Source organism: Trifolium pratense, linkage group LG3 (genome assembly GCF_020283565.1).
Source record: "Trifolium pratense cultivar HEN17-A07 linkage group LG3, ARS_RC_1.1, whole genome shotgun sequence".
Classification (NCBI taxonomy): Eukaryota; Viridiplantae; Streptophyta; class Magnoliopsida; order Fabales; family Fabaceae; genus Trifolium; species Trifolium pratense.
Window position 1 is genome coordinate 15,273,524 of NC_060061.1, and position 19,458 is coordinate 15,292,981.

The window sequence follows — 19,458 nt, forward strand, 5'->3', positions numbered from 1 at the left end:
TTTGGCATATATATGTGGATTTTTAAAAATTTGACTATTATCTCAACACAATCTCATATTACCTTTGTCCATATCATTAAAGACATTTAGAGTCAAGTATGGCTCATACTCCAAACATCATCACTGCTTCTCTAACCTCTTTAAATCGAGAGGTTATATATGAAAATCCCATGAAGAACCAATTTTATCCTAATACCCTAAACTCCTAAGGCCTAAGTCATAAGGCACCGTCAGCTAGGCCTAATCAACAAATAGTTCAAGGTTCATGCTCATAATTTTAGAGGTATTGTTACACCCCGATTTATATCTTTATAGTCTCTTTATTTTCGAGTTAGGCCCTTTTGAATATCTATTTGTTTGTGTGAATATCTATTTTCGAGTTGACCCTTTTGATTTCCACTTGGCATTTATTTATTATTATTATTTTTGAATAATAGATTTATTTTTTTGACACTTCAGATTTTATTTGTTTCGTTGCTTTTCTTATAAGCTAGTCTTGTCTCGTTTCACCCGTATCAATAGTTTTTATATTAAAAATTAATAAAGAATGCTTGAATAACTAGAAAAAGGATGCTTGAAGGACAACATGAATATAAATATTTACGCAAAAATATTCTAAGTTGTTAGTCAAACATAGCTAGCATCGAATTAAGGGCAATCGAGTTTAGTATAGCCAAATTTTTCTCAATTGTAATTTCTCAAACGACTTATCGATTGTTTGGTTATGCATTTCTTCAATGGAGCCATGGACGAATAAGCAAACATTCGTTTGATGTTTGTTTAGGTAATAGCAATGAGATTTTTAGAATGTTTTTTGCCGTGAAAATAAGAAGCTAATAATAGTAACTTCAATAAAAAAAAATTGTGTCTATTGCCTATTAAACCTCGGAAAAATAAAGAGGGGTTAAATTGTTTTAATGGTTATGCTAACTAAGAAAATCACGCATCATCCAAAACAAATATTACTTCAAAAATGCAATATTGCAACTCTTTTTTTCTTTTTTGATGAATGCAATACGTTACCTAGTCCACGTGGGTTCAACAACCTAGTGATGAGGTTGAATACAGCAAATGAAAAGGATTACTTATTATTATTAATTGACAAAGAATTGGAGTTTACATTTGGGAGAAAGGATTTCTCAATTTTTTCCTTCTAAGTTTTTTCAAGTCTTTAATCTCAACCCTTACAAAATTCTCTCCTTTTATTTTTTAAGAGTTTTAATCTATCATATTATTTCCTAAGTTATATTTCCACTTGAGAATATATATATTCTATTATATTTGGTGTACTTGGCTGCTAAGTAAAGAGTAGGTGCTCTTTTCTTTTTCAAAGCTCCCTCAGTCTTCTGACAGGTGATAGTGGTGGCCTACACAGATACAGGTTGCACAGTTGGGGATGCATATCAGATTTTGACTTCTTAGGATACAGTTACTCTGGATATGGCTCACGACTTTATTTGACACAAACAAGTTCTTTTGAAGGTTTCATTTTTGGCATGGCGACTATTGCATGTCAGATTACCAACGAAAACAAACTTGATTGCTCGAGATATTATATCTACAGAATATCACTTTTGTGCCTTTGGATGCGGATGTGTTGAATCAACTACTTACTTATTTGTCTCTTGCACTACCTTTGGTGCTCTTTGGCCTCTTGTTCGGGCCTGGATAGGGATCTCATCGACAGACTCTCAAAATCAATCTGATCACTTTATTCAATTTACTTACTCAACAGGCGGTAATCGAGCACGAATGACTTTTTTGCAACTCATATGGTTTGATTGTGTTTCAACAACGTCCTTAAATCAAATGGTGGATAGGGTAAAAATAGTCTCTTACTAGTGGTCGAAGTTGACAAATTTAAATCTAGTTTGGAATTATCACAGTTGGGAAACCGCTAACTATTAGATCATAGTGATTTTTAGACAATAATTTTTCACGAATGCAAACAATATTTGCATTATATATATTTATAATAAAATCCAACATAAGAAAAACAACATTTATTGGCATATTAGTATTTCAAAATTAACATAATTAATCACAGCAACAATAATCACACAGATCCTTGTGAACTTTTGTTTACCACTTTAGGATCCTGGCCCACAGGAACTGCAGCCGTTCTCATATCATTGCTGAATACCGGAGTAACCCCTTGATACTGCGGCGCATGTACCACACCTCCAGGTGCAGTATAATAAACATGTCTCCCACTTGCACTATCATACGCCACTTGCGCATATCCACCACTGCCCGCATTATCCGCTACACCAGCTGGCCTAACTAAGCCATATCCTTCTGCATAAGCAGAAGGTTTGACCGGCTGAGCCGGTGCCAAACTCCCCTGACCCGCAGACGAAAACGCCACGCTCTGAGGCGGAACGCCGCCATATACCGGCTGTTCCCGGTATCCATCAGTAGACATTCGCTGCACAGCGTAATACCCCTGACTCACCTGCGCTGTCGGTGGACGCATCATCTGAGGTGCGTGGTAGAATGTCCCCGGCGGTGGCTGCATCATGTAAACATGCTGATCCCCACCACCGGAAGTATTTATCCCCGGCATCGGAAAACCTTCGCCGGAAAATTGCTTTTCCGGCCAGTAACCTGCAGGATGATGAACAGCAGTTGGAGAATTCGTCGACGCAACTTTCTCCGGCATCTTCTGCATGTAATATTCACCTCCAGGAGCAACGGTAGCAGCAGCAGCAGCAAAACCTCCGGTGAATCCATCTACACTTCTCCGATACAAATTCTGCTGCTCAGTCTCAGAAACCTGCAAACGCTGTAACTGCCTCTGAATCTCAACACTCTCATCAACAACTCCACGTGGCGGATACTCAGTTACCGGAGCAACAAGATCCGCCACAGGATCATGATATTTCACAGCAGCAGCATATGAAGGAGGATGAGACGGTGGAGCTATGGTTTTGTTATCAAGAGTACCAAAGAGAAAATCAGCGTTGGAATGAGGTTTAAGTGGATCGGGTTGAGAAACCGAAACCAAACCCGAATTCGGAGAAATGAATATGAAAAGCCTCATTCTAACCGGTTTTGAAGAAGGACGATAGAGACGATCGTACTCATGCATCATATGTTCAAGATCATCTTCAGTTGTAACGGAGATAAGAGCATCGAGTTCTTCACCGGGAAGTTGGTACTTGAACGTTACATCTTGTTGAATTGCGTCGCAGAGAGTGGATAGCTTCGAGAGAAAGGCTTGAAACTTGATGTTACGATCGACGGCTAGTATTTTGGTGTCGCCCCCGATATAAGAAAGTTGATTGTCGTGGCTGCGTGGTTGGATCTTTCCACCGTAACTACACATGAACTTTGCTTTGTAATTCTGTTGCTCCTCCCATGAGGAGGGATTATCGAAATCAATTTCTCTCGAACGCGGCGATGAGTTGCCGGAATCTGGATATGACGGTGGATATTGATAAGTATCCATTGAACTTGAAGAGTGAAGACTAGTTGTTTGACAAAAGTGTTTGCTTTATGCTTCTTTAATGAAGACCCCGCGAAAAAGAGAGAGAGAAATAATAGTAACGTTTTTCTGCATGATTAATTTTTAAATGTTTTTTAATATACACCTAGTAGAGTAGAGTGTTTCTTTTGTTTGTTTATTGAGATTTTTGTAAGGTAGTGTTTGGGGTTTTGATAAATGAGAGGGTGTGGCGTTGTGAATGCTATGTTTTGTTGGTTGAAAATGTGGTTGGTGATGGTGAGGATAACATTTTGTGTGTCGTGGTGGAAAAGGAATAGCTGGACATTTTGGTTGTAGGGTAAAAGAGGGACCCACGTGGAATTGATTAAGAGAGTGGGAAGGATAAGGGTAAAGAGTATGATTCATTATGTTGTTGACTTGAATCAAAATTATGAGGCAGGGCATCTTCTTTCTTTTCTCTAGCTTTGTTTGCACTTGTATGTAGATAGTTCACGTGAAACTTTTGGTACTACATGTTCCATGTATTTCCATTTTTCAGAAATAGAAAAAAATATTAAGTTGCTATCAGAGCTATTATCGACTGCGATTTTGTGGAGACCCCCTATAGCCAAAACATATGTTTGTATCTGGTTCTAATTCTAAATCTTAGGAGGATAAGGAAAGTGCTTTTGGGTGGGGATGTATTAGATTCAAATTTTGTGATAAAAATGTCCCCAACTCACTTGATTCTTCATTAATCATAATTAAAAGAAATTATATGCCCTTTGGTTGTAACTGCGTGATAATAAAGAAGTAAGACACTTCCTAAAAAAAAAATAAAGAAGTAAGCCAAAATAAAGAAGTAAGACATGGGCGGAATTAGATTTCCTACCGTAACTATGTCAGGCAGTTACAATTTTCAACCATCCAATTTAAATCGACAGCTTAGATCACTTTAAGCTGTAATTTGATTGTAGATCTAGACCTTCTGACCTCAAATCAATAGCTAAGATTCATTACTGTGTTGAACTGTGTAAAAGTTCAACAACAACAACCAATCTTGATCCTAGATGGGCAAAATAGTAGAGAAGTAATACAATGGAGTGATAGTGACATGCAAGATTAAAACGTTAACATCAACGTAGAAAAACTCAATTTTTAGATAGATGTTTAGATAGAGACTAGATTGTTTGTGTTTTATTTTTCAAGAGACTAAAAGTTGTGTTTTCTTTTTTGCGGAGGACAAAATTGGATCTGGATTTTGCCTACACAATTTACTTGATTCAACAACTATTTCTCCCAATATATATTTCTAGCAGACATTAAATGTTAGCTGCAAGGCTTTAGCAGTGAGTAAAATCTGAAAACATCATGTTAGATTCCGTATGAGTCATCTTCAAATAGTAAATGATTATATGTCCAACAGTTGAATGTTTAAATGGCACTAAACACATACATGTAGCAAAACTAAACCCCCTGCTTCTCGACGTTCTCATCCACAACATCATCCTTAAGCTCGTCCATCCACGAAGGTTTGCCTGGATAGTTGGTTGTTGATTCTTCGGATCCTATCATACTGGACGAAAAACATAAATTTAAACAAATTATAATCAAGACTAGAGTTTTAAGTGTGTAATAAAGGTCATATAGGATGTATTTGCAAACTCACTTTCTATCCACAATGACCATGGAGCGAAGCTCACAATTGGCAAAGCTGCAAAGGTATGCACAATTAGTCAAACATTTGCTTCACTCTATAAATTGAGGAATAGCTCCCACTAAGTCAGATTTGTCCTCATGTTTAACACCAACAGTTTGTTAGAATTATAGAATAGATGGAAATTAGAACAATTAAAGTAGTTAAGAGTTGTTATAGAAGTTAGTTAGCTAGTTACTTGAATTGTTATAGAGTATGTGTATAAATATAAGAAAACACAAAGGGTAGGTAGAAAGCATCTTTGAATATTGTAATTGTGAATAGAGTATTCTCTATCGTGAAGGAGAGATTATCTCCTATTCTTTTCTATTCTATTTCTGAATAAAATTGTTTTTTCTTTGGAATTCAATTCTTGGATGCCTAACACAATTGCAGGAACTTGATCCCAAATTAAAGAATCTAAAGTACTGAATAAAACTGACCGCTACTACATAAAAAAGAACAACTCACCCCTCACATAACAGGAGAAGCAGATTACAAATTACTAGAGTGGAGGCACGAGGTATTGAGAACTTACTGTTTGCATATTTCTTTCTTCACCGAGGGGTGGCAATCATTTCCAAACTTAGTTAGAGTGTGAAACAAGAATCCACTGTGTGTAACAATCGCTATCTCCTGCTCTTTTCTTGTCCACAACCTGAGATAAAGTGAAAAGCAAAAGTAATGAGAAGTTTAATGGCAATTTGAATTATATCACAATTAGTGGCGATGTCCAGTTTCTTTCATAAAAGTAATGAGAAGTTAAAAAAAATTGAATATTTTACTAAATATATAAACTACATGAAGTTCTAATAATCAAAAAAGATAAATACAACAACTACATATCTAGTCATTTATCACAGCTTGGGAGATAAATGTAGTGATCCAAATAATAAATGATGGCTTGCTTCTTTTATTTTTTTTATCAAAAAATGATGGCTTGCTGAAATATCAGATGAAGAAATTAAGCAAGTAAAATTATTTCCAACATCGATGGTCACAATAAATTTCAGTGAAGATATTCCTGTTGGAAAGAGTCATACATATTGGTTTTAGATTGTGGGAACCATGGACTAAAGGAAGTAAAGGGGAGTTTCTGGAAAAACTGTCTTGGAATGTAAGAAATATCAATTTTGTGTTGGATGAAATCTTATATACCAAATAGGCTGATAGTAGATCTTCATTAAGTGGCTAATTATATTAAAATCTAATTTTAGTGTTTCTCAATGCAGTATTAACAAAATCTTGAAGGTTGATGGTTGTAAGTGACTAATTACACACACATACCAGTTAAAGAACTTCAGCCCCCTTTCTGCGAGTTCCTCCTTTGTCTCTCTTACATTATCCTTCCACCAAACATCCTCATCACTGTCTATCTGAAACGAACACTTGAAGAGACTAATATAAACCCAAAGGCAACAATTAAATGTTGGCTACCCTTTATACAGATAACAGAAAGGAATAAGTTATAAGCTATCTTCTATAAAATAATAAACCACAAGCATTCAGGCACTTGGTATAAGCACTTGCCAGTGAAAAATCAACAGCAGGAAAAAGAAACTGATACTCGCTGACACTTCTTCTCTTGTCACAGGGATGAACTCCCTACATGAGGAAAAATTTGGAGAAATTTGTAAGGTCCATAATCCATATGTCAATGTTAATAACAAGACTAAGGAACCCTATTTACTCATAAACGATAAACTTCTGTTAATTTTGTAGTTGGGAAAATAAAATAAAGAAGCAACAAATATATAAATTGATTTCCTTCTTTCTTCTTTATTACTAATTTAGATACACCTGAGCTTTAAATTTATTGTCATTTTCTCTTTCAATGTTTCTATGCTTCAATCATTCAGTCGCCCGGAAAATTTGTTTGATACTGCTTAATAATCACTCTTCACACTACCGTACCGATTATTTATAGTTTATCCACTATGATGCACCATATTTTATATGGTTTCCGTACTCATACTGAGCAAGTATTAGGTACTTGTTACACCCGTTTAAGTATTCAACACTTTTCTCTCTTTTCATGTACAAATTTTGCTGTCAGATTCTTTTGGGTTTATTGTGGTCAATTAACTGTGAATTATAGGTTAAGTTTAGATGGCTGCACTTTGCCCCCCGCATTGCAAAAAGCACTGCCCGGAGATATCTTAATAAGATTCACACTACCGGATGATATCTCCCGGTAAGATTTGCACTGCTGGAAGGTATCTCCCGGTAAATGGGGAGGAGGGGGGCATGTGGGGGATTCTGATCAAATTAGAGGGGGGTGAAGATAAACCATCTAATGTCTATTCACTCTGAAGTAATAAAATTCTAAATTTTTCCCTTCTCTCCCTGAAAAGTAAGATTGCAACTTAACGATGAGTGTAGGTAGAAGGCACTATCTTAACACTTAAAATAATGTTATGACCAAGACACACAACCTGCCATGCTGAGATGAGGATTAATCTTGTTAATTAAACCTAGCACATGTACCAACATAAAACTCTTCCGAAACAGGCAAAAAATATGTTCAGAATGTAGCGTTGCATACCAAATGTTCACGACAAAGTTCGCCAGCAACAATTGGTGGGCAATTAAGACTTGAAATTGCACCATGAAAGCTATTTCCTGCATTTGCCACCATAAGAGGCAGCACATCCGTTTTATCATCACTGTATCCCTCCCCACCAAATACCCCAACAGCTGTTTGCAAAGTCCTGAAGCCATTATTTGTATGAAACAAAGTTAAAGACTGTCTTTTGCCTCAACACAGTTGCATAGTAATTTTCACAAACAAAAATATATCTTAAAAGACCTTTAAGATCCCATAAAAAACAACAGGGGTAGGATCTAAAAGTGACACCCTGTGTTACTTTGGGTCTCTAAGACTAAAAGTGCACATTTACAGAAATTGGTACTCAAAAGTTACAGCTTGTGATAACTTAATAACAAACAATCACTCTGTTAAGTCGGTGTTAGTAACACATGACGTAAAGAAAAGGCTGATGTGAGATGTTAAGTAGATGTTAGCATTATTAACCAACAAGATTGCCAATGCCTGCATGAAATCCCTAAACAATATTGTCAATTTGGTTACAGAGTTCGTGGATTTACACAAAACAAGACACATATGTTTGAAAAAATGGCTAAGAAAATTTCAAATGTTTACATTGTAGAAAGCAATGATGTCAAACAAAGATTCCAACCAAGCAATCAAATTGACAATTTAACATTACATATGTATAAGTCATTGACATTCCACATTTACTAATGGAAGAAATAACTTTCAAGAACATATTTCATAAACAGGTGTCTTATCTTTTTTATTTTTTGTTGTCAAGTAGCCTAGTGGCTAGAATTTCACCTTTTTAGGTGAATAAGTGGGAGTACCAGAATTCGAACTTCGGTCCTTGCATATTATGTGGAATGTCCCTACCAAGTACCAACTGAGTTATGCTCACGGGGACATACAAGTGTCTTCTAACCATCAAAATACTGACAAAGTATTTAACATCGTATGTATTTATCTCTATCTCTCTTTTGCTTCTTTCACATAGCTCAAACACATTAAATCAAAAGAATCACATCTAAAATTTAAATTCCAATAACTTTGGAATATGTTGGCGAAGATTCCTAGCGTTATCAAATACAATAAAATTGCAAATCCATCCACCAAAATCAACATTCAAAATGAAATTGAATCACATCAAAGGAATCTAAGAAATAGTACCTCATCAAAGGAGAAGCAATAACAAGATCAATCTGATTAATCAATCCAGATGAATGAACATGCTTACGCAAATTATGAACCTGTTCCCATCCAAGAGGAGTGAGATGAGCATCAAAATATTCAGGATTCAAGTACGCTTTGTAGTTTTTGTCTCCTTCTACATTGTGAATCCCCTGAGCGTGTCTCACGAGATGAATCGTTTTGCTACGATGTAACGGAAACAGACACGTACCGGCAACAGAATCCATATTGCTCTGAATCTGGTAAACAACAACCAATCACATAGAGTCAACGGTTAAGAGAATGATATTATGGATCGAAGAAGGTGTATGGAGCGTAACGTACTCTAGCAGTAGCAGATCGAGAGAACGAGTGAGTGAGTGAGTGCGATGTATTTAATTTTAATTTTGTGGTGTTGTTTCTGTTGTTCTTGGCAGTTCAAGGAGCGAGTAGAGTGGTATGGTAGGATTTATTTCCATTTCCATCAAACTCACATCACATCAAATTACATTTCATATCTCTAAGCATTCTTTTTTTTTTTTTTTTTTGACACATATCATATCTCTAAGCATTCTTAGCCAGCTAAATTATCGGAGCCACGACAAATCTTATTTCAAATATTTTCTTTGCCTTTCAATAATTAATTAAAGGTCTTGTTAACGAATGTTCCGGTCACTCTTAAGTATTCTATTTAAAAAAAAATTATAAAAAAATACTATAATTTTAATGCGTTGATTTTACGCATTCTCATAAAAATTCAATAAAATATTTATTATTTAAAGCCTTAAAGAGTGATCCAGAGTCACTCGTTAACATTTGATATTAATAGGGGTGTTCACATAATTAATAATGATGATTAACTAATAATGTCCAGCAAAAAACTTTGTTGATGATATAAAAAAGGAAATTAAAAAGAAAGTTAATGTTAATAATATTTTCAAGATAAATAAGGGATATGCTTGGAAAAAGAATACTAAGTGCTTCAGAAATGTATACATGGTCGTATATTTATGATTTTTTTTTTTAAAAAAAAAGAATATTATAATTAGGAATGGAGTGAGTTTTTTTAATTTTTTACTAGACTCTTATCCATGCGATGTACGGGTGTTATTTGTTGTTTATAATATAACGTCAATTAAAAAATTTAAATAATTGAAGAAGGAATGACCTATAGTTGAAACTTGAAATAAAAATAAATAAAATCATGAACATACTTTTTTTTAGGCAAGATGTACATAGTTCATAAGTTGTTTTTTTGGTACAAACATAGTTCTTCAAGTTCTTTCAACTTTGTAACCAAAAATCAAACAAACAAATCAATTATTAAACATAAACAGGGTCAATTGCTTGAAGAAACACAATTATAATATAAATCTTTTATACATATAGATCAAGTATATCAATCTCTAAATTAAAATCAAAATATATATAATGCAAACATTAAAAAGTAAAAATAAATAAAAAACAATACACTATTTAATATATACTTCCATGATATAAACCCAAAATAAATAAGTAGCATATATAAAGGCAATTGCATGATGAATTAAACTTCTACCTGGACAAAAATTAAAATAAAGTATTTGTTAGATCAACCAATGTAAATTAGTATATCTACAAAAACAAAAGATTTTATAGATATTCAAAACATATGAATTAAACCTACTGCTGCAAATATCTTGAATGCAAGTAATTAAGGGAGGAAACAAAAATAGTTAAAATGACGAACTATTACCTAATACCATGAGCAAACACATTAAAAGGAACAAAATGAAAATAAGAAGGATGAAGAGGTGAATGTGAATGGAAGATAAAAAAAAAAAAAGGTAACAACATAGGTAAAGAAGAAAACCAACTCTTTCCAAATGACTTGCGTGGTGGAAAGAATTGAAAAAGAAACAAAGAAATAAAAAAGTATTTATAATGTCCATCGGAAAGATAGGTACTTATGTGAAATTAAATTTGTACAACTTTTCATTGCTTAAAAAAAAAACTTTTCATTTGAAACAATTAGATTTCTTGGTAATTAAATTGGACATATGAAAAGGATAATGATGTATAATGATGTATGAATAGAAATGAAATAAAAAGATGTGAATGCTTCAGATTAAATGTGACATATGACAAATCATTAGAAGTAATATGACATGTGGCTAAATAAAAATAATTAATTACAATTGTTAATTTTTTTATTATTTATTTTTTAAAGAAAATAATTTAAAAGTTATGATTGGTTAATACAATTAGCCATTAGGGTTAAAATTAGTGGTTGGAAACCTATTTAGTATTTTAATATATATATATATATATATATATATATATATATATATATATATATATATATATATATATATATATATATAATTTTATAGAGTATTTAATTTGTACGCGCATCATATCAATGTAATGTAGTATAAAATGAATAAAATATTAAATAGTATTCCGAGAGAATTGTTTAAAAAATAAAAATAGTAATGTAATCTTAAAAGTAGTACATTTAATGTGTCACCAAATACATATATTTAATAGTTTAAATTTTTTAAAAACAATATTTTTTTACTTAATTTTTTTGCTTTTGTATCTGTTTTTGTTTTCTCAACCATTTATTCAGGGTACAGTTTAGCATGCCACATAAAATAATATAATATACTCTATGTCATGACTACATGTTTATTCTTGATTATTATTTTTTCAAAAAAAACACGGAGTAATTTAGTTTGATATAAATATCTCAACAAATGTTTGTTTCTTTCAAATAGATTATTTTTTCTTTTCTAGTATTTAACATATATCTCTGTAACAAAGTATATACTCCATTCATCTCAAAATATAAACAAAATTTGATAAAAAAAATGAATGTATTTGGTCCAAATTTGACTCATTTTTTCTTATATTTTGGGATGGGGGAATATATTACTTTGACATTTCTTAATTTTCTGATTAGTTTATAATTATATTTTTGTTTAAAGTATAACTATATTTTATCATAATTCATTTCAATCAATTATTTTATCAAATTCAATATTTTTTCGATTTCACATTTATTCTAAATATTTTTTATTTTCCATTTTTTTAAATAAATATATCCACTTATATTTTATTCATAATGTTTAATTTAATTTTATCATTATTTATTTCAGCAAATTTATTACCATAGTTAATCTCTTCACGAGCGCAGCTTTGCTCCTATTTCAGTAGTTACTTTTATGAAAACTTGTCAACCACCACAACATTTCTTCCCTATTCTCTAGCACGCAAAAATTTCGGAAAATATGTTTCGAAGTGTTTTTTTAATATAAAATTTACACTATAAAAAATTCAAAAAACGTTTTCAGAATTTTTTGGGTAGGAGAGAAATATTGTGGTGGGTCGAGAAATTTTCTCCTTTTATTCCTGTTAATTGCACAGATGGTCGACATGTGGCAAACATAAGTTAGATGGTTGAGATTAAAAGTTTATAATTAAGTATTTGTTTTAAGAAAAAAAAGTAAAGCACAGACAAAAGCAACACGAACGCTGCCGTCTGGTTGTCTTCTTGTATTGTTCCATTCCATCTTCGCCTCACTTCCTCTCGCCGCCGGTCTCTGTCCGTCACGGAGGCGGCGTTCTTCCTCCATTAATTTCACAATCGATTTTCTCTTTCTTCTGTGAAATTTCTCTGAGAAACTCTGCCCCCCCCTTAACAAACCCTAGCCTCCGCAGCAGACTTTCGGCATTGCCATATTATAATTTGTCTCAGAGTTGTAACAAACAAAACGCAAGGGTTTAACGAAGAAATGAAGTTTCTTCAATCTCTCTTAGGTATTTCGTCTTCTTCAATTTCATTTTCAATTTCTGATTTTTCTGAATCTCAACTACATTTCATTTTTGCAGGTAAAACCCGTTTTGCAGTGCGTGATGGGTTACTGTGTCGGGTTTCGGGTCCCCGATTCTTCAATGTTTCATCCGAAGAGTATTCCAAGAGGAACTACGCTAACAATGTTGCTGAATACAACACTGTATTAGGTTCTCTCAATGCTCAAAGAAGGTTCTCTTTCTTTTCATTTTTATTTCATAAAAAAGAAATGTAGAAATGAAAATCATCAAATTGGGGTTTAAGAAATAAGAATATGTTAATTTAGTGCTGGAGGGAGTAAGCGCTTAATTAAGTTTTCTTATCCAAGTAGGGCGTTACTCTTTTTTGCTTTTTTTTCTTTTGTTGATTAATTTGAGACACCCAATTTTTCAATTTTATTTACAAGAAATAATATTTTTTGGGTTTGATGAATTGTTTGGTAGGATGTTTTTGCTGAGGGATGTGTATGATGATATGATGCTTGATGGAGTGAAGCCAACCCGTGACACTTTTCATTCCCTTGCTGTTGGAAGCATGAGAGTCTCTAATATGCAAGATGCTTTCTTCTTCAAGGACCAAATGAAAACCATGGGTTTGGTTCCTGATGTATGTACTATTTTTTATTTGTTTTCTTCACAAGTTTATGCATTTACAACTTGTCGTTTTCAGTTATGATGTTGATATGAGATCTTGGATGTGTACTGTTTGATGTTGTATGATTAAAAAGTGTTTACTTTGCGGATTTTGTTGATAATTTGCACAAAATAACTTCGTTACCTGAAAATTGAAATTTCAGTTGGTTGCTGATATATGTGATTTGAAGTTGACATATTTTAACTAGTTCTGCTCCTTTTTCCTTGTTACTGTCAAATAAAAATGGTTAAAATAAAATAATTGTACTCAGTTTTTTTTTTTAAGTTCAATGTCTTGATGGTGTGTTTGGTTAAGCCCCCTTTTCTGTCTCTTATTGAAACAGCTGTGGAATGTGGATAGTCTTGAGTAATATGAATTTCTCTTTTTTCTATATAATCTTTCCAAGACGCCATGCTAAATACAGTGGTTATTTTTGTTTTTTGGTCAGAAACATGTGACTTCAATCGGCTATAAGTAACTAGAGGATGTAGACTTTGTATTTTACAATGTGGCAGCTTTGTTTTATGTGCATGTATTCATGAAAAGGTGATTGGATGTTTACATGCATTGCAGAATCACTGTTCAATTGTTTTCTCATAACATGCCACAGCCCCTTTATGCTTGTTGATAGTATAGTATAGTATAGTATAGTATAAACTTCCACTTCACAAACTTTATTATTTTTGGAGATCAATGACTAGTCTCATATTGATGATGTAGGTTACCTTTTACAACTTTCTAATTTCAACCTGTGGGAAATGTAAGATCGCTGATCAGGCTATTCAGGTACCTGTCACCATGTAATTCTTATAGACAGGCTTATAATGTTATACTGCATTATAAGCACTTATTGCTTCCTCGTCTTTAGATGTATAATGTTTTCATTTGTTGTCTTCTTAAATGAAGATTTTGGAGGAGATGAAATCCATGGAAGTAAAGCCAAACGTACAAACCTACATCTGCTTGCTGCATGCGTGTGCAGCCCAAGGACGCATAGACAGAGTGTATGTTATATTGCTGCTGCTTTAATTTATCATCTAATCTATTTACTATTAATAAAAGAAGGGTCTTGCTAACAAGTGCCATAAGGACATTGTTTAAGGTTTCCAAGCAAGGTAATTAATCATTGAAAAGATAAGCATATCTCTTTTCAATGTAATAAAATCAGAAGTTCCATTGATAACTTCTTTCAACTTGCTAAGCAATGCCCTTAGGACACTCATTAGCATTTACCATAAAAGAATGACCCTGAAGGAAACATATCGTCTTATGATTTCGTTTCCTATCCAAGATATTTTTTTAGTTTCCGTGTTTTTACCCAAGTTTCACTGTTACTAGTACTTCACTGAAAGTTGATTTTTTTTTTCATTCATGCTTTCACTTAAACTTTGTCAAATCATTATGGCATGGATTATCAATGTGTTGTGTGATGCTACTCTTAATTGCCTAACGAATCAAGCTTGCCTGCCTACAATCTCGATCTAATTTTTCTTTGAAGTAAAGTAGGGGGTTTCTTATTTCAAGTTGTCTTTTTCAAAACATTTAATTATTCAAATTTATGATCCAGGTATGCCATTGTCCGTGATATGACTGCAGCTGGTCTAGGATTAAACAAGTTCTGCTATGCTGGGCTTATAGTTGCACACAAGAACAAAGCACCTTTTACTGATGATTTTGATGCAAAAGTAGGTTGTGTATCTATTTCTTTATTTGACATGTATTATGCTGTATTTTGTAGTAATCTTTGAACTTATTGTTCGGTGAAAAAAAGGTTACTGAGTTTGTGGAGAGGTCGAAGATATGGACTTCAGTAGAAACAGACAGTGCCAATGCTGAGAATGTGATGATGGGTGTTTCTGACGAGGAGTTATATAACTTACCAACAGCAGATTACGTTAATAGGCGTGCAGGATTCTTGAACAGGCAATTTACAGCTTATCATACTGCATTTAATGCTGCTGCGGACTTCAAGAATGTTAAGGTATGAAGTGCCATGTCTGTATGAAATTTCATGATATTATTAAATGGTTCTTGCAGTGTTGTCATCTAGCGGCACTATAGTGTTGCGGAATTTTAACAAACTGCTCTATTGTTCTGCAATATGCAATTTAGTACTAAGTGCTGTCAAATAGCGGCCATAGCAGCGCTTTAGCATAGCGGAATTTGAACATACTGTTATTTTCTGCGATCTGCGGTTGCCAACACTGGGTTCTTTCATGCTTTTAAGTTCTTATTCTGATGCTTCCTGCTTGGGTGGCTTGAAATCATTCAACCGTGACTTTGAGATATTGGATCAAATCATCAATGTACATTTAGTAAAAATTGGTTATGCATGTTATTTGGATGTCTATTTGGCATTTAACTCAAATCAATATATCCACTTTACTGGTTAATATTGCACATTTCTTTCAAATATTCTTTACCTACATCATTTCGGCTTTACTCGCAGCAAGCAATTTTGGTGTGATGTCATTAAACCATAATGTTACATGTCATTTTTGAAGATTTGTTTATTTATATATCAAATGTGACATGTATATGGTCGCTAAACATGTATGGTTGATGTCTAATTTTGGCAGTTGACGGATGAACTTCTTGAAATGCTGAGCAAGGAGAATAAAACTCCTGATATCTATATTTCCATGCAAGTAATTAGGTAATTAATTATTGATTATTAATTTCTCTTGCACTATTCAGATAGCCTGTAAACATGCATTTTATCATACTATAGCTTTATGGTAGTATGTAAATGTAGATTAACAAAACTGGAATTTATGCTCGCTTGAAGTTAGACGCTATCTATATCATCAATAACTAGTGCATTGATTAATTGTTTCTCTTTTTCTCGCCTTTGTTGCATGCCATCGTCTAGGTTTTAGCATGTCTTCGCGTTACCAATGGTGTATGCTGTCATGCCAAAAAACTTTTATAGTTTTATAGTCGGTGTTGTGGCACCTAATTGAAACATGGCAACCGCGTAGTTACAAAAGAAATAGAAAATTTAATGGAAATACTTGTCAAAAGTAAATGAAAAATACTTCTTACTATATCAAGAACAATTGTTATACAATAAGTTTTTGAAGCGAGTTATATTTATTCGAGATGCTATCAACATATTCTCTAACACACTTTCTAACACAATCCCTTGTATTGTTTGCAATTCATTAGTCTTACCAATAGGAGGGAATGTGTCTTTGAGTTTATGTCGCTATAAAGAACAAGTTGACCCCATAATGTTTTGTAAACGCAGATATTAAAGTACTATAAAGTGCTGTCTGTGATGCAGAAAGAGAGATTTAGGGAACAACCTTCCTAATCTCTTTATTAAACATTTATCAACACCAGGGAAATGAAACTTCAAATAGCTACTCAAAAACAGATTCCTATACTACTTGTAAAAGGAATTCTTGTAACCATCAAACTTGGTCAACTTGGTTGTGGTGAAGTAAGGAAACATGTTTGCAGTTTGAACTTTTTTTGTTCTAGACCAAATCCTCATTTCTTGCTGCTGTTTCAACTGTTTTGTAGTGCATTATATACAAATTTCAGTTTTAAATCTGATTACCATTAATATGCAGGTGTTATTGTCGTGCTGGAGAGATTGACCGTGGTCTTCAATATTTTGATGACTGTATAAATTTAGGAAAGGGTAATGCTGCAGAACTTTATGTGGTGAGTTTTCTCACATATAATTTTCTTGTACAATAAATACCAATTGTTGTAGTTGAATGCTTATATTTTCTCCTATATATCAGTAATGTGACAAATGGCCTGTTTGGATGGCTTATTTGAGTTTATCTACGGGCATAACCACTTGTGAGACTGTTTGAGAGAGCTTACGAAAACAACTTATATTTTATATGAAAATAATTTGACATTATTTAATCTTTTGTTATAGAAATAGCTTATGCATAAGCATTTATATGATATAAGTGCTTAATTAAGATGTTTTTCCTCAGAGAGCCTAAGTATGCCTTTTTGGAAGTGGCTTAGGGCGTATGTGTGTGAATTTTAAAATGCTGGTTGCTCTCTTTAGGGCTGTTTGGTTTGAGAAAGTGTTTTATGTTTTAATTTTTCTGTTTTCACTTTTAATTACACAAGTGCCATTTTGTTTTTACTGTTTTGCCTACAAATATTTGAAAACTGAAAATAGAATGAAAACAAGTTGATAGTTTTGAAATTTTAAAGTTAAAAAACAGAAAACATTTTCTCAAACTAAATAGACCCTTAATTTGAGTTACAGTAAATAGACCCTTAATTTCTACTTCTCCTCTAGCATTTAGTGTTTAACGACTGTTCATGTATGTGTATTCTAGGAGGAACCTTGTTGAACTCCACTAATGTTTACTAAATAATAGTACTAATGTTTTTTCACAAATTGTATAAAATGCTTATTGATTAATGAATTATACAAACCAACACAATTTCAGACACTTGCAGAGGGGGCAATGGTTGGCTACACTGAGAAAGGAATGCAAATTTCTCAAGATACGCTGGTAGGTTATCATAGATTCTTCATTAACTTTGTTAATTTGCAATTAATTTGGTATGTTTAAAGATTTCAAATTTAAATCTTGTAGGTAAGGATGAATGAAAGAAACTTTTTCATGAATTCGAAAATGGGAAGTGAGCTCCTGCTTATGGCTGCTGGTGAAAAGGTAAACAAACTCTTAAATTATATCCTCTTGTTATGTGCTTGGTATGAGATAATTAACACATGTTGCCTATGAGTTAAATGTGTTTATTTTGTTTTTTTATTCATAGACCGGAGGATATACTAATGCTAACTACATATGGGACTTAATGCGAGCCCGTAATGTATACCCGTCGTTAGCTGCAGTGGAAGCATACTACCAGGGTTTGAAAGTAAGTTATTCACCTCAGCAATGCATCATGCTTTTTATGTGCTTTGAGATATTTTTTTTTTATTTGTTGCAAAACTTTTTATAGTAGAACACATTGATCTTTTAATTTGATTGGGGTGTGCATGTTTGGATTCACTTTTGGAAGAGTCAAAAGTGATTCTGAAATACTAAAATTTGATCTTGGTATGTCTGGGGGTTTTGATTAGAATTGATTTTGCCTCTACAATTGATTCTAACTTGAAGCTAAGATTTTCAGTTTTTGCCTCCAAACCAAACATGCTTTCTACACAAATTTATTGTTCAATTCACTTTCATCACATAAACGTATCCAAACATAAATCATTTATGTTAAACGGATCACACATTGTATGTCCACGTTTGCATCCATTATTTAGGTTCAACATGTAGTTCACTAATTATTGTCCTCTTAGTAGATTGATTAGTCACATATCATCTGATCTAGTTATCATACAATTGGATTATACCCTTGATGCTCACTCACTGCTATGTATGTGGAATTGCAGGATCGTCAGATTCCTCAAGATGATCCAAGACTCATGTTGGTTACTCAAATGTATAACAACCTTCGCTCGAGATTTAGGTGAAATAATGTGTAGAAACTTATGTTATTTCCTTTTTGTTATGAATTCTATTAGCTGTTGATAGGTTTTTCTGTTTTGATAAAAGAATTCATGAGCAAGTTACCAGAATTATTCACTTGGTTCATGTATGAGTTGATCCTACACATTCATTCACTCGGTCTCATTGACCCGGTTTAAGGTGTATCTCATTAAAATTGATGCAGTAGTTCTTTTGTTATCAACCGTTGATTTATTATTTAAATATAAATGAATGATAGATTATTGTCCTTGATTTCTTTTATTAAAATTTGTTTGTTCAATAAGAGCCTAAGAGGTAATATTTTCTTGGAGAACAAACACTCTAGGATGTGTTTAATGTTGCTGCCAGATGTGGTTCACATTTTTGTTAAAGGGATATGGATCATCTCTAATGGTTGGAGCTACCGGTGAAAATCTTGACCGTCCAAACACTTTACACCGTGACCTTAATTTTAGCACGCTGAATGATCGATGCCGGCTCCATACCCACGATCGGGCATTCAGTAGTGAAAACAAGTAGTAGTTGAGAATAGTATACGACAAAACAATACAACATGAGAGGATTTGTTTCCTTAATACTTATGCATATTCTTGTAAATCTTATACAATTAAAAAATAATAGGTTTAAAATTTTAAATATAGTTTTGGTCACTTTCTT

General features: G+C 33.2%; 3 protein-coding genes across 3 annotated transcripts; 1 reads left to right on the plus strand and 2 right to left on the minus strand.

Annotated features, from left to right (window-relative positions):
* Nucleotides 1-1,988: 1,988 nt before the first annotated feature.
* On the minus strand, nt 1,989-3,451 carry LOC123918082. The gene has a single exon (XM_045970024.1). The coding sequence runs from the start codon at nt 3,449-3,451 to the stop codon at nt 2,057-2,059; it is 1,395 nt and encodes a 464-aa protein (XP_045825980.1). The 3' UTR covers nt 1,989-2,056.
* Nucleotides 1,989-9,365, minus strand: LOC123918083 (phosphoglycerate mutase-like protein 1). The gene is made up of 8 exons (XM_045970025.1): nt 9,193-9,365; nt 8,848-9,107; nt 7,669-7,834; nt 6,654-6,728; nt 6,411-6,499; nt 5,662-5,781; nt 5,097-5,141; nt 1,989-5,003 (listed from the first exon to the last, which is right to left on the minus strand). The coding sequence occupies exons 2-8, from the start codon at nt 9,093-9,095 to the stop codon at nt 4,895-4,897; spliced, it is 852 nt and encodes a 283-aa protein (XP_045825981.1). The 5' UTR covers nt 9,096-9,107; nt 9,193-9,365; the 3' UTR covers nt 1,989-4,894.
* Nucleotides 9,366-12,323: 2,958 nt separating this feature from the next.
* LOC123918084 (pentatricopeptide repeat-containing protein At4g35850, mitochondrial-like) lies at nt 12,324-19,053 on the plus strand. The gene is made up of 13 exons (XM_045970026.1): nt 12,324-12,648; nt 12,721-12,874; nt 13,126-13,288; nt 14,036-14,101; nt 14,222-14,319; nt 14,883-15,000; nt 15,087-15,296; nt 15,895-15,971; nt 16,894-16,987; nt 17,746-17,811; nt 17,896-17,973; nt 18,080-18,181; nt 18,705-19,053. The coding sequence occupies exons 1-13, from the start codon at nt 12,624-12,626 to the stop codon at nt 18,783-18,785; spliced, it is 1,332 nt and encodes a 443-aa protein (XP_045825982.1). The 5' UTR covers nt 12,324-12,623; the 3' UTR covers nt 18,786-19,053.
* The last annotated feature ends 405 nt before the right edge of the window (nt 19,054-19,458 follow it).

Excerpts from the sequence above, each read along its gene's own strand:
- LOC123918084 (XM_045970026.1), top strand. The coding sequence starts at position 12,624 with ATGAAGTTTCTTCAATCTCTCTTAG. Across the intron at positions 12,649-12,720 it reads GTTTCTTCAATCTCTCTTAG|GTAAAACCCGTTTTGCAGTG; the intron begins GTATTTCGTCTT and ends TCATTTTTGCAG. Across the intron at positions 15,001-15,086 it reads CTGATGATTTTGATGCAAAA|GTTACTGAGTTTGTGGAGAG; the intron begins GTAGGTTGTGTA and ends GGTGAAAAAAAG.
- LOC123918083 (XM_045970025.1), bottom strand. The coding sequence starts at position 9,095 with ATGGATTCTGTTGCCGGTACGTGTCTGTTTCCGTTACATCGTAGCAAA. Across the intron at positions 7,835-8,847 it reads ATTGCTTCTCCTTTGATGAG|GACTTTGCAAACAGCTGTTG; the intron begins GTACTATTTCTT and ends TAATGGCTTCAG. Across the intron at positions 6,729-7,668 it reads AACTTTGTCGTGAACATTTG|GGAGTTCATCCCTGTGACAA; the intron begins GTATGCAACGCT and ends TTCCTCATGTAG.
- LOC123918082 (XM_045970024.1), bottom strand. The coding sequence starts at position 3,451 with ATGGATACTTATCAATATCCACCGTCATATCCAGATTCCGGCAACTCA.